The sequence below is a fragment of the Ixodes scapularis genome, unplaced genomic scaffold (assembly GCF_016920785.2).
Source record: "Ixodes scapularis isolate PalLabHiFi unplaced genomic scaffold, ASM1692078v2 PGA_scaffold2__306_contigs__length_199485367, whole genome shotgun sequence".
NCBI classification, from domain to species: Eukaryota; Metazoa; Arthropoda; class Arachnida; order Ixodida; family Ixodidae; genus Ixodes; species Ixodes scapularis.
The window spans coordinates 18,929,292-18,952,824 of record NW_024609857.1 but is presented as its reverse complement, the minus strand read 5'-3'; the positions used below and the strand labels follow the sequence as shown (position 1 = coordinate 18,952,824).

The 23,533-nt window shown below is 48.8% G+C and overlaps 1 protein-coding gene across 10 annotated transcripts in view; it reads left to right on the top strand.

The window, feature by feature from the left end:
* The window catches only part of LOC115331628 (MFS-type transporter SLC18B1), a 35,948-nt gene extending 27,713 nt beyond the window's left edge, over positions 1 to 8,235 (top strand). For 4 of the 10 annotated variants that reach the window (XM_042291744.1, XM_042291747.1, XM_042291743.1 and 1 more), the window contains 3 exons: positions 1,603 to 1,696; positions 6,355 to 6,488; positions 7,965 to 8,049. In XM_042291744.1, coding sequence (XP_042147678.1) covers positions 1,603 to 1,696; positions 6,355 to 6,488; positions 7,965 to 7,974 — 238 coding nt within the window. In that variant the 3' untranslated portion in view covers positions 7,975 to 8,049. Of the gene's footprint in view, positions 1 to 1,602; positions 1,697 to 6,354; positions 6,489 to 7,964 lie in introns of those variants that run through there. The other 6 variants (XM_040504013.2, XM_042291748.1, XM_040504014.2 and 3 more) reach the window with 5 other exon arrangements.
* Positions 8,236 to 23,533: the final 15,298 nt, after the last annotated feature.

Below are 23,533 nucleotides of genomic sequence, written 5' to 3'. Positions count from 1 at the left end.
AACACTTTAGCATCATTTCGATACACAATTTTTAACTTGAAGGGCTAAATCTATTGAAGTCAAGCGGGTACAAGAAAAAATTCAATACGCGAAACCACTGACGGCTTTGTTTTGATTTACTTCTTCTGAATACAACTACCTCTTAGCATGCATCCCAAAGCTCATCCAAACTTATGAGCCCTGTAATCATTGCTGTTATTTTTGTATTTCTTAATCAACTTGGTCCTCCCAGCGGAATGATGGGTAATTACTAATTAGTTATTGACATGGCCGATATTAAAAATATTATGCCATTAACGTTTAGACGGCCTCACAAAATAAAACTTTTATGCTGAGGAAAAAAAAGCTCTTTAAATCCCAGAATGGTAAGGTTTCTACAATATTTAAAACCTGAGACTTGTCTATGAAAAAAAAAAAGGCACAAAAGCACAATGTTTTTTCTTTGTTCGCGTTTATAGTTCTCTTTCTGCCAATGCACGTTTCTACTGTTTACAAAAATCACAGTCCACACGTGCTAAATCACAGTCCAGCCAGCGCTCGCTCGCAATAGACCGATCTCACTAAACCTTGGGCGCACGCGGGAAGCCACCATAACTTTAGTCATAGCCTCCTTTATACTCACAAAGCCTCGCAGTTCGATGACGGAGCCATAGGCTGCCCGTTCGCAGATATGGAGCACGAGGATCTGGCAGCACAGAGCATTTCTTGGGGAGCCTGTAGTCAGCGCGCAGCTTTTGCAGCGGCAAGGACCTGAAACGTGGTTATCAAACCTGACGAGAAAAGAAGCGGTAGCCCGAGGAACGCGAGAAGCACGAGCAGGTATTCCATCGCTCGGGACAAGTGTGTCTCTGCGTCTCGCCACAGCGGGGCGCCCGTTACATGCCCCTTGTCTGCCGCTCTACCTTTTCACTTTCGGCGGCCGCGTCTCATGGCGATCTGTCAGGATTTATGAGTATAGACCTTTCCAGAAAAGGGCTGCTGGCCGGTTTCATTTTCAATGTTCGTGCGTATCGCGCGTGATTTGCTCGCTTTCCGAAGCGACGCACACGCGCGTGCTGAGCTGTGGAGATCGCACGCTGAGCTGTGGATTTGTAAACATTGGAAAGGTCTATAGGGAGTATTCACTGGCGGCCACATCCATGTGCGCTGCTGCTGAGCGCGTGCTGACGGCGAGCTTCCGCAGTCCCTTTGGAGCGTGCATTTAGCACCATCAAGGTTGCCGGTCTTAGCAGGCTATTAATGTGAGCTCGTTCTGAGCATGCGCTCTAAACAGCACCCACAAATCCAGTGAATACCTCCTATAGAGGAAGCTATGCTTTAGTTCGCAGGAGGCAGGCGCCAGTGCCCGAGACGGCTAGTGCCGTCTCGGGCTCTGCGCGCACAGAGCTCCAGCAAGGTTGACATTGCACGTGCAGAAAGTTTAAAGTTTTCTTGACGCATTGTGGCGGCGGTGGATTAACCAAACTGGTTGGGGAAATCGGTCTATTACGGCAAGCCAGAAAGTCCGCGCGTATAACGCACAAACACAGCAATAAAAGCGCCTTCATACGTTTCTATGGAAAGGTATATGCTTACTTTAAAGCGCATTCTTGTATTTTTAAGGGGCCTGATATCGCCGCCTGTAGGTGGATACATGGTGGACACCTTCGGCTACAGGAAAGGCTCCATGTTCATGTTCGCACTTTTGTTGGCATGGGTAAGTAGAAACAACGATAATCCTATCTGCTATGAAATGCCAAGTTTTGCGCTTTTCGTTTGTGTCCGCTTAAAGAGTAAAATCAAAAGTTTATTTGAACATTATAAATTCGTTTTTGATCTCCCTTCGAAAGTATTGTTACGACAGCACAGTGCATCGCGTGAACTTGATTTTCAAGATGCATATGTGCATATGTATGTATTTTTAGTTCAACATTTCGAGTAGTTTGCTCAGTGCACAAACGCCCAGGCGCGTGGAAAATATGATCTGTATAAAAGCTTCGTGCTTGATAAGATTGCCTGGCGCAGAAGGTTTGGCTAGAAAAATTTTCAAACACATTTCTACGGACTAACGCCACTATCGTGTAGGGGTAGTAACGTAATAATAGCACGGCGTTATTACCGAAACACGAATTTTTTTTTTGTTTAAACCAGAATGCGTTTTTTGCATAAACAGTGTATTAAAAAAACTCATTTCATCATCTTGCTTTCGGCCCCTTCAATCACAAAAACAAAAAATCAAACTTCGAGTTTTCGTTACTATATTTTTCTACAACACAAAGCGCCTAAAGCTACTTAGCGACGAAGTGCAGATTTTTAAGAATAAAACTGAATAATCTCTAGCATAGTACTGAGCAGGCGGCCACTCGTTAGACGGACCTACACTGCAATAACCTTTTGCAAGATTGTCGATGCATCGATAGGGAACCTGCCAGTCGAGGAACTTGTGTTGGCGGGCTCTAGGACTCACACTAGAGGGCAACTCTGATCAATTTCAGAAAAATCTAGATAGTGGATGATCTCATTGTGAAAAGCACTAAAGAACGACCCAACGTCATTTGTTTCATGAAAAGTAAAACATTATTCGTGCAATTCTGATATTGTCACGAATAAAAATGATTAGGCGGCGAGTTAACTGGAGAAACTGAACGTTTAATGGGACGAACTTATGCCCCAAAACAAAACAGAAGAAGGTCTCAGGGTCGATGTCAGCGGAACAGCAGAATTGAGCGCTGGGGCGAATCTGACTGCGGCTCGCCATGTGGAGCCCCTTATGTACACGCCTGGAGCAATCGGCGTAGAAGGTTCGACGCCTAGAACGTTCTAACCTCGAATAAGTGATAGGGTTCTCGGATTTACCAGAACGCGACATGTACAAAAAAAAAAAAAAGGCGTGTCCGCGGCAAGGCATCGGACCTCAGCTTTTTGCGTGGGAGCCAAGCACGCTAACCCTTCGGCCACGGGCGCGCAGCCTACTTGGCCAGCTGTGCGCGCGGCATTACACCCCTTTGAAAATGTACATTCCCCCGATGCAACACAAAACAAATACTGAAGAACGGTAAACTAAAGAGTAATTTGGAACACACAAAGTCTACAGCCCTATCGAGTGTAGATTCGCTTGGGTCGAACGACATGAACCACTGCGGATCGCGGTCGGCGTCGCGATAATGCGTGCGTTCCGTATGGCACCAGCTAGTAGTTGAGATCTCCCAGCCGTTGAAGGACCTTGTATGGTCCAAAGTAGAGCTTTAAAAGCTTCTCACTGAGGCCACGATGTTGTATCGGTGTCCCCACTCACACCCGGTTTCCGGGCTGGAGGTAAACGTCCAGACGGCGCAGGTTGTAGCGGCTAGAGTCGACACGCTTTGCTGGTCTTGAATCCGGACTTGGGCGAGCTGGCGGACTTCTGCTCGTTGCGCCACACCCTGCGTGTCGTCACTTCCGTCGCCATCTGGCTCGTGAGCTAGCATGATGTTAAGCATTGTGGTCACCTTGCGACCATGCACCAGCTGCATATGGTGAAACACCAGTGCTTTCTTGAACAGCTGTGTTGTAGGCGAACGTGACATAAAAGGACCTCGTTTCACGTCTTGTGTTAAAAGTCAACGTACATCGACGCCACGTCGGCGATGGTCTTGTTTAGGCGTTTCGTCAGCCCATTAGTCTGAGGATGGTACGCTGTGGTTCGCCGGGGGTTGGTGTGGCTGAGACGGAGGATCTCTTGCATCAGCTGTGCCATGAACAATGACCTGCATCTGTAATCAGAACTGCGGGAGTGCCATACCAGAGGACGATGAACTCGATGAAAAACTAGGCGACTTCCACAGCCGTCCCTGAAGGAAGGGCATTCGTTTCGGCGTATCGCGTGAGATAATCTGTGGCGACGATTATGCGGTGGTTTCCCGACGTTGACGGCGTAAAAGGGTCAAGTAAATCTATTATCATCTGCTGAAACGTCGTTAATGAAGGAGAAATCGTATGCAGAAGTCCTGACAGCTTCGTCGGTGGTTTCCTGCGTCGCTGACACTAATGGAATGACCGAGTGTAGAGGTGAACGGTCTTCAGTAGCCTCGGCCAGTAGTACATATTCAAAATCCTGGCGAGCATCCTCCTGTAGCTAAAGTGCCCAGCCGTCGGGTCGCCATGGCGGGCTTGGAAGATATCTGCGCGAAGACTGGTAGTTGTCACCAGTAGCCAATCGGGGTTGCTGGTCAAGAAATTATTTTTTGGAAAGAACACCCCGTCGAATTCCGAAGCTTGACAAGTCTCGAGAGAAAATGCGGGTGACGGTACTTTCTTGACCTTCGAGGTGTTCAATCACGGCACGGAGTTCCCAGTCGTCACGTTGAAGTCCTGCCATGTTGGCTACCTTGACTGCGCTGAGAAAACTTTTGTCCTCCTCGTTGTCGGTTCTGGCAGGTGGTGTGACTCGACGGGGCTCTCAACAGATATTCGGCGTCACTGTGTTTGCAACCGGATTTGTATGTAATGGTCATGTCGACTTGTTGCAGTCGGAGACTCCAGCGGGCGGTGCGAACAGAGGGATCCTTTAGGTTCGCGAGCCAGAACAGCGAGTGGTGATCGGTGACCACGCGGAATTGAGTCGCATACAAGTACGGGCGAAACTTCGCTATCGCCCAGACGACAAACACGCATTCTTTTTCTGCCATTGAATAGTGGCACTCTGACTTAGACAGCGTCCGACTTCCGTATGCTACGAATCGCTCTGCACACAGCTGCCTTTGTGCCAGTACCGTGACAAGTCCGGTATTACTTGCGTCGGTGTGAACTTTTGTTTCTGCGAACTGGTCGATATGGCTATAAGGATCGGTGGTGTCTGAAAACCCCGCTTAAGCTCGTCGAATGCCCCCTGTAGTTCTCACCATTGAAACTTCACAGCGGCCTTTTTGAGATGTGTAAACGCCGCAGAAAGCTTGGCAAAATCTGGAATGAAGCGCTTACACCAGGCGCAGAGACCCGATAATCTTGTAACGGCCTTCTTGCCGATGACGGTGCAAATGCGGCTACGGCGTGCGTCTTCTCGGGGTCAGGGCGAACACCTTCGTTGCTCACGACGTGGCGTAAGAACTTTAGTTCGTCATAGGCGAAACGGCATTTCGTCGGTTTGAGGGTGAGACCAGCGGTCAAGATAATAATAATAATAATAATGTCTTTATTGCACGAAGAAAATATACATCATTACAAACAGGTCCGCAAAAGCACGTGAGTGCTTGTAGGCGTGACCTGGCAACCAGCGGAGAAACTACTAAGATCAAATCACTTGTAGTACTGCTCGAAGGCTTCTCAGGTGCTTGTAAAATCTCGTGAAAACAGAACGACGTCGTCTAAGTAGAGAAGGCAGCTCTGCCATTTCAGACCTGCTAGCATGGTGTCCATGACACACTGAAAGGTTGCAGGTCCGAGTCCCGGTCCGAGTCCGAGTCAGGTCTAAGTCCGAAAGGCATAATTTGAAACTCGTACAATCCGCCCGGCGTGACGAAGCCGGTCTTCTCGTGTTCTCGCTCGTCGACTTTGAACTGCCAATAGCCACTCTTCAGGTCCATCAGCGAAAAATATCGGGTGTGGCGCAGCCGGTGCTGGGTGTCGTCCACTCGTGTGAGCGGGTATGTGCTCTTCTTCGTCACGGCGTTTAGTCGACGATAGTCTACGCAGAACCTAAGAGTCCCATCCTTCTTCTGCAGAAGGATGACTGCAGCGACACCCACGGAGTACTTGAAAACTGGATGATGTCGTCATTGAGCATTTCTTGTACTTGTGCTTGGATTACCTCCCTTTCATTTACAGAGACTCATTACGGTGACTGGTGTACAGGGAGCGCGTTGTCGTCAGTAACAGTGCGGTGGTTCGCTACCGTCAATTGTCATAAACTTAAGGAAGTGAGAAAGCACTCAGTTAACTCGCCGAGGAGGTCAAGCAGGCGTCGTCGTCCTGTAGCAGAAAACCGGATCGAGGTGCAGTTCCGAGGTTCGCGTTTTTTGGGCACTGCGGTGAAGACGATTCCTCCAAGAGTGCAGTAATGGCGGCTGAGTCCTGAAGTTCCTTCATGTGGCAAACGGTGGTCACTTTAGTAAGGTGCAGTGGCTTTTTATCGGACGTTTATAACGAGGATTCTGGCGCACCCATCTTGAAGCTCCGTCACACCCTTTGCAACTGCGAGTTCTCTCCGTAGATACAACTGAACGCTGGCCTCGAGCAGAACATCGACGCGAGAAGCCTCATGGGTTATGACTGGTACAAAACACTTGACCGCGGCGGCAGGCTTACATGGTCGGCAAAGACACTGACCACGGATGACGTTGTTTTTGTTTCCTCCGGTGGTAGGAAAGGTTTTTGTAACGTCAACCTGTTCACTTCCAGATCAATGACAGCTCCTTACTCGCACAAGAAGTCTACCCCGAAGATAACGCCCCCCGCACAGTCCTGAAGAACGACGAACTTCACCGAACAGCTTCCGCCATGAGTCTCGACGCGAGCGGTGCATCTTCCGACGGGTGGGATGAGGTGTTCTTCAGCGGTTCGGATCTGTGGACCATCTCACGATGTCGTAACTTTCCGAAAGCGGCTAGAGAGCTTCCCACTCAGAACCGTGTGGTCTGCTCTGGTGTCAATGAGTGCCATCGCGTCGTGGCCGTCAATAACTATGTTGAGGTTATTGGGCTCCGTCGCAGGAGCGTTCTTCCGTTTCGAATCGTCGTTAGAGTGGGACACCTCCAGTGATTGGGGAGGATATTTACTTCGTCGGTGAGCGGCAATTCCTCTTCCCTGGGTTGCCGCGCTTAGGTTTCGAGGTTTGAATGGTGGACAGGCTTTTGTCAGCGGGAACGGTGAAGTGTAGACTTTGGACATCGTGGGGACGGCGAACGAGATCATTGGGTGCAGCCGGCAGCGAGAACGAACGTCGGCCCTGGTACGCCTCGATGTTTCTCGGACTCTCACCAAGGCGGGTCCGAGGGTGGTTCGGCGCGAACCCCCGGACGCCGATGGGGCGGAAGCTGCGCCGTCGGCAGACATGGCTGCAGCCTCTCCGCAGTGGTAGCAGATAGGGCGTCAGTCGGCCGTTCCTCACACGTTGGTGTTCCGGGGTGCACGGGGCTCCTGGCGTGCGAATGGGACTTGGTCGCCATGGCGTCAGGCATACTGCTCCGCTGGAGACAAATGTCGAGGCGGAGCGGCATATGGGCGAAGCGGTAGCATTCAGGCCATTGCGGCGTACGACAACTTTTGCGCCTCAATTGCAAGCACGCCCTCTGGATCCTTTGGTTCGAAGGCTGGCCGTACATTTTACCGAACCACCTCGGCTATAGGGAGCTAGACTGGGCGGGGCGTCCAGCAATGGACAGCAGCTTATTAAGCTGCTGTCTTCATGTTCTTCGGTGCACCACTACATGGCGAAATGCATCTCTGTAATGGTAAAACGAAATGACTAGGTAGCGTAAGCTACCGCCCAATCCAAAAGGCTCAGCCGGAGTCATCCATCCATCCATGATTTATGGCCTGGGGAAGAAAATATGAAATAAAAAAACTGTTCCCCCAGCTCTAAACGTAACCAAAACGGAAGTACAGTACAAAATCTACGGAGCACCGTAGATTTTGTTAGCAAATCTAATAAAATTAAAGGGTGGCATTATGTTATAGTATTTGACCTACGGTCGTTCTCGATGATACTAAAAAAACTGCATTGTTTTCTCGCTACCAAAAATGAAGCGGAGTTACCCTCCAACGAATGTGGTTTAATTATTGCATACTTTCAGGCTAAAAAATTTGCACATTTGTTACAGAAATTGGGTATCAGGGCTCGTAGGGGGTGTTCGCGCTAAGGTGCAGTCAAGCGATGTAAAGTAGCGTACTTGGTGTTTATGTAGGTGTTCGGCAGATGTGTTAGCTTTTTGTAAATGTAATACTCACTACGTGTTTTTTTTTAATTTTTATTGTGCACTCTTACATTATGCTTATTCGCATTCTTTCAGACTCCTGTGACATTTTTCCTGTGGTGGCGGTCGATATGTCAAGCAAAGAAAAAAATCACAATCACAATGGTTAGCACACGAAGGTAGTTTGCTTCTCACCTAACCATATATCTATACATATGGTGATACAAGAAGCGTCTTCATTAAGAGGTTGGAAAAGAGACAAGGAGCCCAAACATCTGCTATGAGCTGTACATAATCAAGAAACATCATCTGTGCATAAAAAATTTAATTTTATTAAAAAGCTTGAAGAGCGTTTCGGAACTGCTCATTTGATGTTCAGAGTCTATATTTATCTTTAGAATTTGCTTCAAACTGCTTCACGTGTCCTACGCAACCACACCAATAGTAAACTGTCCCATTCTCCACCTATTCCTTCCAGTGTCCCTCAACATGCTTTGTCTTAATACAGTGTACTTTAATGTGACCTTGTGCTTCACCTGTGGCCAAAATAACTCCGTGAGGTTCAGCTCACATTGGTACGGCGGAAACCACCGCACCCAGCAGGAGCGGATTTCTGGGTCAGGTCTGGGGAGGGGGTAGGCATTCGGTTTGGGAGGGGGGGAGAGGAGTCATCTGAGATATCACGTTACGGTGGAAACGTTTCGTTGACCCAATATCTGCTATGTCACCAAAGGCTAAACTTTTGGCTGGTGGATGACAACCGTCGGACGTCAATCTTCCATGTCGCGGTCCTAGCATCACATTCAGAGCTTTGTTTTTGGCAGGGCGCTTATACCATAGTTCATAACAGTACCACCGTTGGGATCAGCTCGGCCCAGAAGGTGAGATGGCAAAATCACACTTTAAATTTGTTTCAGTTCATCTCCTCGTTGTGTGTGTGCTTTTTTTATCTATGGAAGACACTCAGGCAGCCGGCAACAAAGAATGACTTATTTCCTGCATTAGCGACAATTACTCTTCGTCCCTGAGCCCGGAACTCAACTCTGACACGAATGCCAGGCTCGTTGACATACATTGCGGTCAATCAGTATTTTGACAGTTTTAATGCCGGCGTTAATTCTAGTTTGACGTTGGCGATATATCGTGCTGATCTCAGTTTAGTGTCTCCTTGACACCTGATATCCCTAAGTACCAACTGGAGGATGTTCTCCTTTAACATTAGGAACGGGTAGAGGTTCCGTCTCGGCTTCTGTAAGCCTAAATTACACCAGGAAACGACACAAAGTAGGCTTAGAACCCTGGGGCAGCTCGTCGTTGTCTCTCAAATCAGTGGCACTCTTTTTCAGTGTTTGGATCTCTCCCCCACCCCCTCCCCCCCCAAAAAAAAAAAAAAAAAACACGTGAAGTTGTGGACTACAACTGTGTGATGCACGTTAAATTCCCCAACCGAGTAGTCATATTGCACTGGCAAATGTTTTCATCTACGGCGTGTAACCATGTCGCCAAAAAAACTGGCACAATATCCTCTCGCTCTCTAAACATCGACTGACAAGATTTATAACTGACTTTTCTACCAGGGAAGATGCACTGACCCGTACCTACGGCCGCCTGAATGATCACATGATACTTTGCCCTCCTCTGTCATTTGCCACGCTGAAGTTTCACTGAGGAAGGTTTTATAGCTTTGTCTCAACGTTCTAGAGTCTGTTTTGAGTTTTCGGTGATGGAACTAAAACCTATACCTTTAGCAGGGGCAGTGGGGTTAACCACCTCATATACTTTTTTAATCTCGCTTTACTGCCTGCTCATCCAAGAATCATCGTTCGAATCCTGCCTTGCCCTTACGACAACCACCGCTGATTGTCTTCTCCGGCTTCACACAACCTTTCTCCTCATAACGTGTTTACGTTTCCCAGTGCATTAGATTTGTATCACTTGTATTTAAAACCCTTTGATCCATGTTGCTGAAAATAACAAGCTTCAACACGATTAAAACTGCTGACATTTGTGACAACCTATTTACTATAAGACCACCTTGCTGATAACATTTGCGGCAGCACGGAGCCCTAAGCACGCGCTAGTGCGGCCCTGCCTTTTTTTTTTATTTTTAGGATGTCATCCGTCAAGACTTTTGAAAACAATTTCGGGTGGTTCCGATATTAATTTTATACTAATCTCCTACAATGCGAAATTTTCGTGGTAACGGATATCCTCATCATTAATTAAAAAAAAAACCTTCACATGGCCAGTCTAACTGTACGTAATACATATGTTCCTTTTTAATCAGCCAAAATCAGCCGCGCTCTTGGGAGCGAGCTTTCTCAAAGTTATAGCTTTCTTGGTGCAACCTATCATGCATAGCAAACAGGAAGTCACGTGCGTGCCCTGGTCGGCTTTCTGCTGAATCCGACTATTTCGGCGGGAGCGGGTTTCGTAGCGGTCCTTGACAGATCTGGAGGCTGCGTCACCCAAAACGACGTCTTAAAGTAATCTGTTAATTCGGGTTGATCCAGATTGCCCGTGGGAGACGCTCGCCAAAGAAAATTCAATCTGCGAGCGCGCCAATACGGCCCGCCGAAATTGCGCGATCACTTAGTCTGTGAAGCAATTTAAAAAAAAAAAAAATGTAAGCATCCGTCAATTCCGGCCGTCGAAGTGCGCGTGGTGCAGTCGGCCACTAAGACACAACGGAGACTCCCCGGGAAGGTTTAGTTGCATTTATAAGGCGCAAGGTGACTTAGACCCTCCCTAGCCTCCGCAACAAAGCAGCCATAAAGCAGTGCAGCGAACCCACTTGTACAGAAGAGCAACTTCTATTTTTAGTGCGAAAGAATTAGCTATCTCCTGGAGCGGAGCCGGCAAAATCTGTACCCACAAAAAAAAAAAAAAAAAAAAAAAAAGCGAGATAAATGCCCATTTTCCCATTTGCTAAGCAAAATGGCTTCTAGCTATTGGCGGTCGCTTCTCTAGAGCGCGCACTCGGCCGCTGCTCTTCAGTCAGGCGTTGCCCGAGGCTAGAGAGGGGCCGGGGGGGGGGGGGGGGGGGGGGGGGTGCGAAGCTGCGGTTTCTTCACGAGAGCGCGCGCTCGCCAACCTCGGTAGTAGCGAAACTTCGTCGTCCACGCCAGTACACCGCAGACAAACTATGGGAGCGGAAGAACGGCATTCATGCTTTCGCATTTACAACTCATAACAAGTACTTAAGTGTTCTTGGAATATTACTTCGAAAAAAACAAAGAACACCAAGAAAAACAATTACCGCATCTCCACGTGGTGAATGATGTTGATGGGGCGAAGCTCGGGTGGTGCTGATGATACTGATTTTGGTCATAGGTAGTGCTGATGGTGCCGTCTTCATTCATGTCAGTAGGAGTACAGTGTTCTAGAGGGGGTTGTAGTGGCAAGAGCGGCGGCCGCTTTGTGAGGATTTTGCGCGTAGACGACACCATGGCGCTGCTGTTCTGTGACCTAGGAGCGCGCCCCCGTCAGCCCCATCATCAGCGCTGTTAGGCGCTTACTACTGTGGTTTGACTGGAGCTTTTCGCGGTGCGAAACAACTGCTAATGTTGTTCTGTATACCCTGTTTCACCTTATGATGTACCGCAGGAAAGGCTATCAAGCGCAAGCCAAAATCAGTTGCGCTCTTGGGAGCGACCTTTCTCAAAGTTACAGCTTTCTTGGTGCAACCTATCATGCATAGCAAACAGGAAGTCACGTGCGTGCCCTGGTCGGCTTTCTCTAGAGCGCGCACTCGGCCGCTGCTCTTCAGTCAGGCGTTGCCCGAGGCTAGAGGGGGGGGGGGGGGGTGCGAAGAGCTGCCATAAGCTACCACCGAAAACTCGCATATGCACAGTTCGAATTGGAGGACCCATCGTCCCTGTTGAAAAAGATTTCTACCCGAATTTCATTTCCTGTAAAAAATCGATTTTACTAGATTATGGGACTCTTTTCACTTCCGGTAAAGCCGGAACCTACCGGAAAAAATCGAATTTCCTTGGATTCACCAGAAATTGCTGGGAGTCACCGGATTTGCCGCAATTCACCGGAACTTGTCGTGTTTTCCTCTTTTTTTTTTTCGGACGTCAACGGGAGGCACTTAGGAAGAAGTGTGGTTAAGCGTGGGTGGCGTATGTCATTGTTTACCAGATGCTGGACGATTCAGTAATAATTAAAACGGTTACTTCATAAAGGCCTGAAAGTTCCATGTCTTTACTTCACAGGGTTTATACCAGTGAAACAATTTGCACAGCTGTAGACAAAACCAATCAGACCAAATAGGAACAACCGCGAGCTTTTTGTCGCAAAAAATAGCTTTCAAGGTACTCACAATGCCGCTGGGTAAATTCTTAGATGTACGGTAGTCCAACCAATAAAGCCGAGCAGGTGCGCCGCACGGACACACACACACACACACACACACACACACTGTCAGTAGCACGTTTAGCGAAAACCAGGAACGCGCACCAACATCCGCCGCCGTTGAGAATAAATCAAGGGCACAATCACGGTGTCGCCGCTGGTGGACCACGCGGACACATACACACTGTCAGTACCACGCTTAGCGAAAGCCACGAAAGCGCGGAGCGAACATCCGCCGCCATTGAGAAATCGCGGGCAGAGTCACGCCGTCTCTGATGTCTTTTCCGCTCACTGCAAGCTTCTGAAGCCGGACGGACAAAAAGGCGTAAGCAACAGGTCAATGAAAGATATTTTCTTTTTAACCGCACACCCAGCTGCTCTGGAAGATGCAGGTCGCACACATGGAACGGGAAGCCGACACTGAGCATCCGTTCGTTGCTGCTCGTTGACGGACCAAGAAACTGGTTTTCTTCAAAGCAGACAGCAAAAAGATCCCCCCCCCCCCCCCCCCCATCTTCCCCACGAACCCAATGCGAGGGAGAGAGGGTGCGTGGGGACTCGTCCTTGGTGCGTTCTAGGCAACATAATTGCACACCCAATCGCCGGTTCGTCTCTGCTTCCCCCTCCCCTCGCGTTGGCTTCCAACGGAGTTCGGTAAGCGGGAAAATGAGTCACTCGTGTCCGGTAAAAAGTTCCAGCAAAGTTCGGTCGTCTGGTAAGCAAAGTTGCTGCGGATGAATTTCCGGCAAATATTCCAGCAAATACTGGTAAACTACGTTGGTCTCGGATGAAAACGGGTGAAACTTGACCAGTTTTTAACGGATATCACTGGAAGTTTTTGCCGGATTTTTCAATAGGGAGAGCATCCGTTTAGACTCAAAAATGAAGTCTGCGCTGTTGCATTCCGCAATACAAGCATGACGCTTTGCATTGCGTAATGCCACAGCGCAGACTTAATTTTGAGATCTAAAGGGATGTTCCGCCTCATCATTCGCCGAGCTGATTTTGTAGATTGCAGACATTGGCTCTTCGGATGCTTGGCGGGTAAATAGACGCGCAGGCATTTCGTAGAGTGTAGCAGCCTGGGGCGTTAGATGGCGCGTGCGCCGAAGTTCTACGCATGCTCTGTGTAACTCCCCAATCTACTTGGAGATCCCAGACCGTTGGGTACCCTAATCCGAAACTCTGTAATAGCAGTTGGGTGCTACCTGATCTTTAATAAAACACGAACGCAAAGCGTGGCTTTCGATAGATACGGTGCCACCTGAAAGGGCCCTGGGAACAATGCGCAGAGTATGCTATACCCCGCATATTAAACAGAGCGACCTGATTTGAAGGTTAGGGTTTGTACGAATGGCGTAGTTCTTGCAATGGTTTTGTTTAGGTCCGATAAAGGAGCTATCCACAAAGTTTTATCCCCTTGCTGCTTGTTTGACTGGGTCTTTGGGCCGATGCTTGTCGACTTAACGGTGGTCTGGTCAGCTGCGAGAAAGTATGTTACCAATTTAATGGTTTCCATTAGGGTCGAGATGTGCGTTCAATTCATGAGCTGGCCATCTCACCGGGTAGGCTAAGTGGACCGTAGGACGTCCGTGCGGTAGTAATTTCGGTAGCTGAAAGGAAAACATATATTTTAAGTAACGTGGATAATTTAATTTCTTCAGGCATACATTCGCCTTTTCAACGTGCCTCGCTGTCACTTCTCTGAACTCGCTGGCTGTTGAGAAGTCACCTGAAGAACTGAGATATCGGAAAGTAGCACACCACTCTTTTATTTATTCATGAAAGCAATTAAGTGCTCTGTCATGTATTTTTTTTTCTTTCAACGAAACCCCGTTGTTTTTTACTGCTTGTGGTGATTCATAACTGACAATCATTAAACAATGGACGGTAGTTTGTTCAGCTAGTTCAGCGTTTGCACATATTTGCGGCAATTAGAAATAAACGTAATTCTGATGCCAGTCTGCGCACGGCAAATGCGTTAAAACAGTGAAAAATCTACTAAGCATGCGTGCGTACCCTTTGGTGCGAGTGGAAATATTTGTTCTGAAATTGAGAAAAAAAAACACACATTGACTTTCTGACAGAAGACTGGTTGCGACTGCTTACGACCGAAACCCTTAAAACCTCTTAAGATGCGTTCACACCGGCGATGTAAAGCACTCGCGCGATGCGACTGGATCCCATTGCAAAAATTGCGGTGGCTTAGCTCGGCTATGCCAGGATATACGTAGCGTGAGCTCATGCGCACAAAAGGAGAGGCGCTATCAAGCGGCTCCGGTGCAGCGTCAGACTTGCCTACTGCGCAACGGAGGCGCACAGCTGGGCGTGCAGCGGCGCCAGTGCGTCGGCCGCGGCTATGACGTCATTCCTCTGGAATGCGCACACCGACGAGGCGCGCACAGTGCCGGTGGAGCGCGCGGCGGCGGCGGCTCCGGTGCGCCAGCTGTGCGCCGTGTGACGTCACCGCTCCTCGCGCGTGCGCAGACCGACGAGGCGCGCGCGGCGGCGGCGGCTCCGGCGCGCCAGCTGTGCGCCGTGTAACGTCACTACTCCTTGCGCTTGCGCAGCACGGCTCTGTGACAGCCACTCGAACTGCTCAACCTTGGCCAGTGTAGCTCACGCTACAAAAAATCAGATGGCAACACTGGCCTGTGCGATGGCCAAGCCGCTACTCAAAAATTCTCGCTTCGACCGCCGCTGATTGGCTCACCCGCTCCGTGTCTAGATCGCATCGCAGAGTCGGGTCTGCTATACCCCGTTTCACCTTACGTCTGGAAGCAGCGGATGTTACGAGCTATCTTAGCCAATCCCATTCTGCGGACGGAGCCCGTGATACGCTTTCGGCGCGTCGCTGTGCCCCCTTTCTAAGGTCACGTGACACTCACTCGGCCTCCGATTGGCTCCGATGGCTCGTAACATCCGCTGCGCTTAAACGTAGGATGAAACGGAGTATTGCGACTGCTCGAAACGCGTCGCTTTTTTTCCGCGATTGTCGCTCCTGCGACGAAAGTTATTGGGCGACTGGAGAACACACTAGCGCCATCTAATGGGAAGCCGGAGAACACTTGCCGGTTCCGTATATTTCTTCTCTTTTCTTCGCGTATGATCTTTTTATTTATTTTGTACTTTTTCTACTTGACATTTTTTTGATAACGATATTAACGGCCTTTTCTAACGCCGTACACTTGACCTCTAAAGTACCCCGAAACCTTCGCTCTAGTGAAATGCTGTTCCATTGTCAACTCATAGATGGCGCCAGTATGCCAGTGTGTTGTCCAGTGTTATCTCGTCGTAAGAGGTCACCGGAACTCGGTCTTAAGCAAACGAAAGTGCGTGAACGGGCCTTTGCTTCCGTGCTGCTAGGGGGATATATCTTACTTATGAATGTCGGTGCTGGAACCGTAGTAGATGCTGGAGTCGAGGCTAAAATCAAAGACACATGTATGTTTAGGGAACGTTATAATCAAATCAGTGCGTGCATACCTTACCGTTCTCAGACGAGCTTAGCGGTCCCTGCGTGGGGCTGGTGCGGTATAACAACGGCAGATGTTGAAACGTCTGCTGTCGAAATGTTGGCTGCAAAACTGTAAGATGTCAAAGAGTCACAGTATAGAATCTTGAGCATTTCCACGATAGGCCCTCAAGTGCTGCGGTCGTTTTATTTCTTGACAATGTGATTTGAGGCACTGGATGGAATACCCCACAAACTTTCGGCTGCATTCTGACCAAGTTTTACTTAGACGGCATACACGCCTTTTCTAAAACTAAATTTAGTAAAACATAATGTTTTAATTGGACGCGATCAGTCTTGTTTGCTGCAAAATATTTGGAAACAGCGATGGTCTGTATTGTGCGATTCATTCGATTTTGGGTGCGTCGTATATATGTTTTAATCTGAAGGAAAATAGACTTAAAATCATTGCAAGTTCGAAACCCACGAAAATACCCAGCTGGTGTAGCTTCCGCTTTCTTTCGCTTGCGACTTCACAAGAACTTGGCGCTACTGACTGACATTCTTTGCGTACATAACGACGGCTACAGGAACCGCTAGAAGCCGGGGTACATTTAAAAGATCATTAAAAAAAGGTAGGGGTGCGGGTCATTGCTGTCAAATTTAGTTTTAATTGCAACAAAGAATGACATATGAGCGGCAACCATGGCGGGGTCGAGGATTCCAGAGACAATGGCAATCGAAGGCCTGCTTGAAACGGCAGGCTCAGTTATCGCTTACTTACGTTCAAGCAGAATAACAAAGCTGCGATCAAAGAAAAGGCGTAAGTAGCGGTGTTAATATTACTTGCCACGTTTTATTTTACTGAATTCAATGAATTTCAACGTTAATAAACATGCGACACACTGGCGATTCGTTTCTAAAAGGGCTGGTAATACCGTTCTATTTTTAGGGGCGAAGCTCCTTAAGGTGTATCCACACGAAGGAGAAATCCGCCCCTTTCCACCGCGGAGCGCGCATCCCGTGAGACATACGTCATCCCTTTTTGACGCCTCGCGGTGCCGTTCTCGTCCGTGGCGGAGGAGCGGAGGCTTCGTACTCTTAGCATGAGAGCTCCGCAGGTGCACGCGGCGGAGCCGGGGACGGAGTTTTCCGGTTTGTTGACGTCACGACATCCGTCCGCGGAGTTCTCCTTCGTGTGGATACCCCTTTAGGGTCTAATCTAGCCTTGTCCGTCCGGCGTCCGTGCTCACATCGATCTTGTTGGTGCTGGTGCCGGTCACGACAGCGGGACGAGTGAGGGGCTCTGAGATGGGGTAGTAACTCAACAGCTGGGGATGTCATAAATGAAACGTTCCATGTAGCCGCTCAACGTCTATACAGGAGAGGGCGCTGCAGTCAAATGCGTATATAATCGCGTTAAACTTTGCATGCATTGGCTCAATGTTTATAGACGAGAGGGTGCTGCGGTCAAATGCTCAAATGCATATATAACCACGTTCCATACCACATATTCTCTTTCTGACACGGATGAAAACGAACGAAAGGCTCGGCATGCTGCGGCTCAGCGTCTACGCAGACAAGCACCACCAGAGCTTCGCCCCAATCAACATCATTCACCACGTGAAGATGCGGTCAATTTTTTCTTCATACGCCATTTTGTTTTAGTCACATATCAGATTTATGTAGTCCGATTAAATTTAAAGGCATGAGTCACGTGCTAAGTGATTAACAGAAAAGAAGTTCGCACGCAAGTTTCAAAGCGGAAGGCGCCTGTTATTAGGTCATTAAATAACATAGAAAAATAATGAGTCAGCGCTACACGCCACAAACCGCAGTCATTTGTGTGGGCTACTTTTGAGTACCACGCTGAAGTGTTCTCAAGACAAGAATTTTGACAGAATTAAGGGGAACATCGAGAGAGAGAGAGATGGAGAGTACACTTTTATTGAAGCACCATGTTCCTGTGCCCCACTTAAGAGAGACTCCAGTATATTCAACCAAACATCGTGACGCGTAGCCTCTTTCTGGTGTCTACCTCTGAAAAAAGGGACCTGTCGAGATATTTTGCGACGATTTTAATAGGGGAAAAAAAGTCAAGCGTATTAGTAGTAAGTTTTCGTAATCTAGGATGCTTAGGGCCCGCGGGCTGAATTCGCGCCATAAAAAAGCAGTATATGTAAAAATTAACATTTTAGTGCCCCTTTAATGTGTATGCTAAAAAAAAATACATAGACTCGTACTCACCAGAAGAACCGCATAAAAAACGAAAAATTCCGGCTTTGCGCGGACCCTTACTTTTTTTTAACGTTTATGCGGGTAATTAAGACATATGTACGTGCATTTCAGATGAGCTACATGTTATCTTACCAAGACTTACAAGTTTCAAATGCCAAAACCCAATCGTTTCTTCCCCCGACAACCAACTCCTTCAAGAACTACTTCGTGCAGCGGCTTAACGATGCGCAAAACTCACTTTATTGTGTCTTACAACGAGCGTTACATTCGATAAAGGTGCGATAGCACTTGATGGGGTTCATCTTGTTAGCGTGCAGCACTTTGCGATCGGAATTTAGGGAAGAAATTTCCTCGCTAGGAAATTCTGACGAGACGTCACGCAGCGCTGTGGCGTCACGTAGCACCATGACGTCACGAGACATCCCGTGACACATCGCTGTTCGTGGCAGGGTCTACGACGTTAAACCCACAGCTTCGCTCCGTTGCTGAACCTCGCCCCTATAGCCTTGCAGCGGTGCGTCCAAGAACACAAGCAAACAAGGCCCGTGGACGGTTTCGATTAAAAATTATCGCTTTGAAACTGGCGGCTTCCGCGTTAGGCGCTTCGTGTTCATCCCACTAGGTGGCGCTAGCGCTCCGCCTCCCACAGAATCGTTTACAATCCCCGATAATTGCCTCCCGGCACTGGCAGTCATGAGCTGCCGGCTGTAATTTGTGCCAAGCAACGCCGTTTTCCATTTTTGTGATTCAGTAGTGTGGTATACGTGTGGTGCGCGAGTGTCGCGACGGTTATAACTTATTAATGTAGCTGCTATTCGATAAAGTAAGTGACACAATTAAAGAAGCGCGAAAGGACGGAACAAACGTAGAAGGACAGAGGACAGACGCTGACTGGCAACTAAATAATTATTGGAAATCCTACGCGCGAACAGCGTCTCGCACATGCACGGGCTCATCTAATCATATATCTGTGCGGGGTCATTCCACAGAGTAAAATCAGCACTATTCTACGCTCGCCCTATACACCTTTGCAAGTGGGATCCCGGCTTAACCTCGAACCGCGCGCCCAGGGTGAGGTGGACCTACTCTCCAGCCAGGACGTTCGCTGGTTGTCGTACAATGTTGCCAAGCGTCTCTCGCCGAAGCGTACACCACTGAGCGCAGAAAGAAATTTTTAAAAATAATTATAAAACGTACACGTGTCGTCTTCGACAGCGAAAGAGCAAGGACAATTAAATAAAATGCCTAAAGCGGTAACAAATCGAAAATTTTCAAAATGATCTAAAATCTCAAGGCGCTCTCTTCAGAATGCGCCAAAAGTCGCATGGCCTTTGCTAAAGTGAACTAGAGGAGGGGTAGTGAGGTCAGCGCGCGCTGACGGCGGCCGCACTTCGTGTCGACGGCTCGAGATGGCGCCGCGAATGCATGGGCTGGATGAAGCGGGTGGCCAGGGCGGCTCGCATTGCATTTGCTGCGCGACTAAACACTCTTTGTTGGAGCTTTTTGGCTCGAAATGTTTGCCGTTTTAGGTCCGAACCCCATAAGAGAAATACGCGACACAAAACTGACGCAATTCGTCTGGCCGTGTTCCCTTTGCGCGGGGTACGAAGCAGAAATGCGCGACGTGGAAGGCGAACACCACCAGTCCAATAGACTACTTCCATAAAGCCCTACATGCAACACGGCGCGCGTTGCACTCTGGGAACTAGTTGGCCAGCCAGGGAGGAGGGTGGCATGGTTTCGGTTTCGATCGACACGTCGACAAGAGATTATACACAGAGCGTGGACTATTAACGGCCGTTATCTCATGTTTTCTGGTCCCGAGAGCGTCATTTGTGGTCTCTAAACTAACCTAAATGGCCAGACCTCGAAGCTTTAGACAAGCCCGAGACGTATAGCTTGTCTTAACTCATGCTTGTTGCATTTTTGTACTTGAGCCTTTCTGTTAGCGTTCCAATCGAAGTATGTGGACGAGCCAGTGCTGGGAATCTTGACGCTGCGAAGCTCGGGGATCTTGCTTGAGTACGAATCAGCAAGTTCCAGCAACCAGTAAGTATGCATACACCTAGCTCGCGCCTTTACATTAGTGTTGTTGATCAGGAAGTTTGTTTGTTTCGTGCGTCCACAGACGAAATATCACTTTTTGCAATTACTGTTTTTCTTAATACGCCTGAGTACGCGAGGTGAAACTCGGAGGCGCCATTGAAAAGCTCAATTTTAACACACTCCTTATCTCTTATCTGTACTGACCCGCAGCACTACACGAAGTGAGGTCCCCACCCGCCAATTGCATTCCACTAATGTTCAACATGGCGTATACGCATAAAGTTAAGGCCTGTTCACACATGCAGCGGAGCGCTACAAGCATAGCGCTTACCTCGCGCTAAGCGCGTGCTGACGGGAGCGTTCACCAGCTTTGTATCGCACCGTCAAAACTGTTGCTCATGGCAGACGATAAGTAGCTGACGGCACGTGAGAAGCGCTATACATCAGCGCTCCGCTGCATGTGAGAACCGGCCTTTAATCATATAGGCACATTCGCACATACAGACCGTTTTTAGAAAGCAAAAGTCGAGCACTTGTGTGAAGAATGTCGCACCGTTCGCCGAGAGTGCGCCGGACGGGCATGAACCCCTACGCGATCCGCCAAACGAACGAAATTATTCAAAGCGCGTTTGACGGTTGCTAATGGCCATAATATTTGTTATGTGTTTGCTTTCTCCCTGCCTGAGTATGTCGAGATAATTTCAGACACACCGTTCAGGCACAGATCTTGGGCGTCAGTAAAAGCTCGTCCAAAAAGGCTTAGAGAGGATTAGGGGACGCTTGTTAGGGCCTCCGTCGTAGCTAGCCGATCTCAGCGTTTGCGAGTGACACGAGGAAGACATCATAGTAACTTTTGTGCAGTAGTGAGGTCGAATTTATTGCGTTTCCTTAAAAGTTCATGCGTTAACGCTGGGCTCAACTTTGATACTCCTGTGAGAATGCGGCTTGCTTTTTGCCCAATGAATTCTTTAACAAGAAGCGGACGTTTGGCAAACAAAATAGGTGAAAGGCTCGGTCTTCGTTTTGTATCGCTCGAGAATGAGTGTATTGTACGTTCGTGAAAAGCCAGATAATCGAAAACGCAAGCAGCGCGTTCGGTCGCGGCGTGATAGCATGAGATGAAGCTGCTCAGTCGAAACCGAAACTGAGCGGCCAACTAGTTCCCAGAGCGCACTGCGTGGTATTTCGCCGCGATGGGGCGCGTCGGTTTTGGAAGAAGTCCATTTCCTGGGCGTCGTTTCAAAACAAAAATGTTCGTGCAATTTTTTTTTTTTTTTTGGCAGGTGGGTTTGTTAGGAGTCTCTCATTAGAAAGAGGGTGAAGTTATTTAATGGTCAAGAAGTCCTTCACTCGCGCGCATAAATGACTAGTTGTAATATTGAGACAGGATCGTATTGTTGTTTCCTAGACCACTGCCAAGACATTTAAACAATTACGGCTCAAGCCTCAAGAATGGCATGCAATCCTTTTAACAGGGCATTCCTTTTATACCTAGTTTTGAAACCGTGCATAGCTAGCCCCAAGGTTTAATCTCCTTTATTGATTCACCATTATGTGTCTCGTTAAGCCAATTTCAAAGAAACCTGTAGGGTAAATACTGCTGGACAAAAAGAACTCGTGTGACAGCAAACCGTTTTATTTATAGATGAATACACTTTTTATTAGTTAAACTCAGCAAAAACACAATAATGTAAACGACTTATTTTTCGCGGGTTCAATATTTCGCGATTTAGGTCGAAGCTAAAATTTCGAAATAATTCGCGGGTTCTAATTTTCGCGACGCGGTGGGATCTCATTATATTTACCAATGTGTTTACATTTTACCGGAATTGTTCGTGGGACCTATTTTTCGCCGGCACGGCACCTCCACAGAGACGATGGGAGTCGACGTCTCGGAAAGGAACCTCCGCTTCCTCGCAGCTGACGACGCGTCCTCCTTCAGTCATGCGGCCACAAAGAGGAACAAACACCAGGCATGCTGTCTCGTGAAAAAATCACAACTCTCTCGAATAAAACTTCATTGTCACACATTTTAAGTTTACAATACACGAAACCACTGAGGCTCGGAACTCGGTGACGGCTCCAGTGCTCGGAGGGGACACGCAGCGTGGGGTATTCTTCGGTTATACAGGCTTCATCAAACGCTCCGGTTGCCCCGGTATCGGCTGCAGCCGATGTGGTGCTGCTAGTGCTGCTGCAGGCAGTTGGAGAGGCAGTGTGTGGCCTTTTTTACCGTCAACTGAGAAAGCATCGGCGTTTTTTCGCTTTCTCGTGGACATTGGCTGCGGCGCTTTCTTTGATTGGTAGCTCGGAGCAGTCGGAAGCAACGCCGGTACAACGCCCGGCAAGAGCTGCGGCTTTCCACGCGGAATACGCACCTCTTCATCGTTTATAATGTGAACGAACTCTCGCGTTATAAACGATGGCTAAAAATGAAGCTCACAGACTGAACACGTTTCGTCCAGGAGCTTATCCTGGCGATGCAAGTTCCGTTCCCAAAGTTTTCTTTGCTCTTCCTCCTAAGATAGTGAGAACAGCGACGGCTGCTCACCTTTCCGCCACTGATAGCCCCCTGGCACCCCGGAGCCTGCCCGGAGCGAAGCAGTGGCGTTGTCGACGTCGATTCGGCACGGCACTTCAATGACCGTAAACGACAGCAGAAGCGGGTAACACGGGGTAAAGAGCGGTTCAGAATGGGGGCCACTTCGAGCTGCCAAAAACGCAAGCCAACTCTCCTCGTCCAGGGCTTCGGAACGCTCGGAAGCGGTCGGATCCTACAGCCACTACGTCCGCAGCGCCACCGCGTACATCCGGGACCTTTCCACACGCGCCGTTTCACAGCAATGTATGGCGCGCCTCGGCGGCTGATCTCACTACCCCTCCTCTAGTTCACTTTACCTTTGCATCAACGATGGCTGCGCTCGCGGCAGCTCTGGCTTCCACAACATGCAGGAACAGGGGCTGCGATCGTTATAAAGTCAACTCCAACCCTGAAAGATGCCCCGTCCTACAATATGTGACGCTACGATTCTGTGTGGATACCTCCTTCTGCGTTCCGAGACAGTAAGTGTGCCGCTAACGTAAGCCATCGGCGATGCAGCAAACGGCACGATCTTGTCATCGCGCACCCCAATGACGTGCCCCTGGCGCACCCCAGCATGGTGGAAACGGTACGGGGCGCCAGCATCGCTCAAAATGGCAGCGCACAGGAGCCTTTCTTGCAAACCTGTATAGCTGCGTCTGCAGCCAAACCTAGAAGCGTGAGCTAGCCTGCGCTCCTGCCTTTGAGACGTGCATTTCTAGCGCGAGTGCTCGTTCTGCGGAAGAACGCTTCATAGCAGCGACCTTGAGCTCTCGTGCTTGGGGCATGGCTGCAGTCTCAGGTGAATGGTGTACACCCGGACGTCAGCTCGAGTAAACCATCTGCGTAATGGGTTGTTCACACATTTACAACGGCTGCGTTCGCATGCAACCGAAACGACCGTAATGGCCAAAACACCGCAACAACCGTGACCTCCCACGTAAAGATGTAATCAGGTCGGGGAGAAAATGCGTATCGCAAAGATCC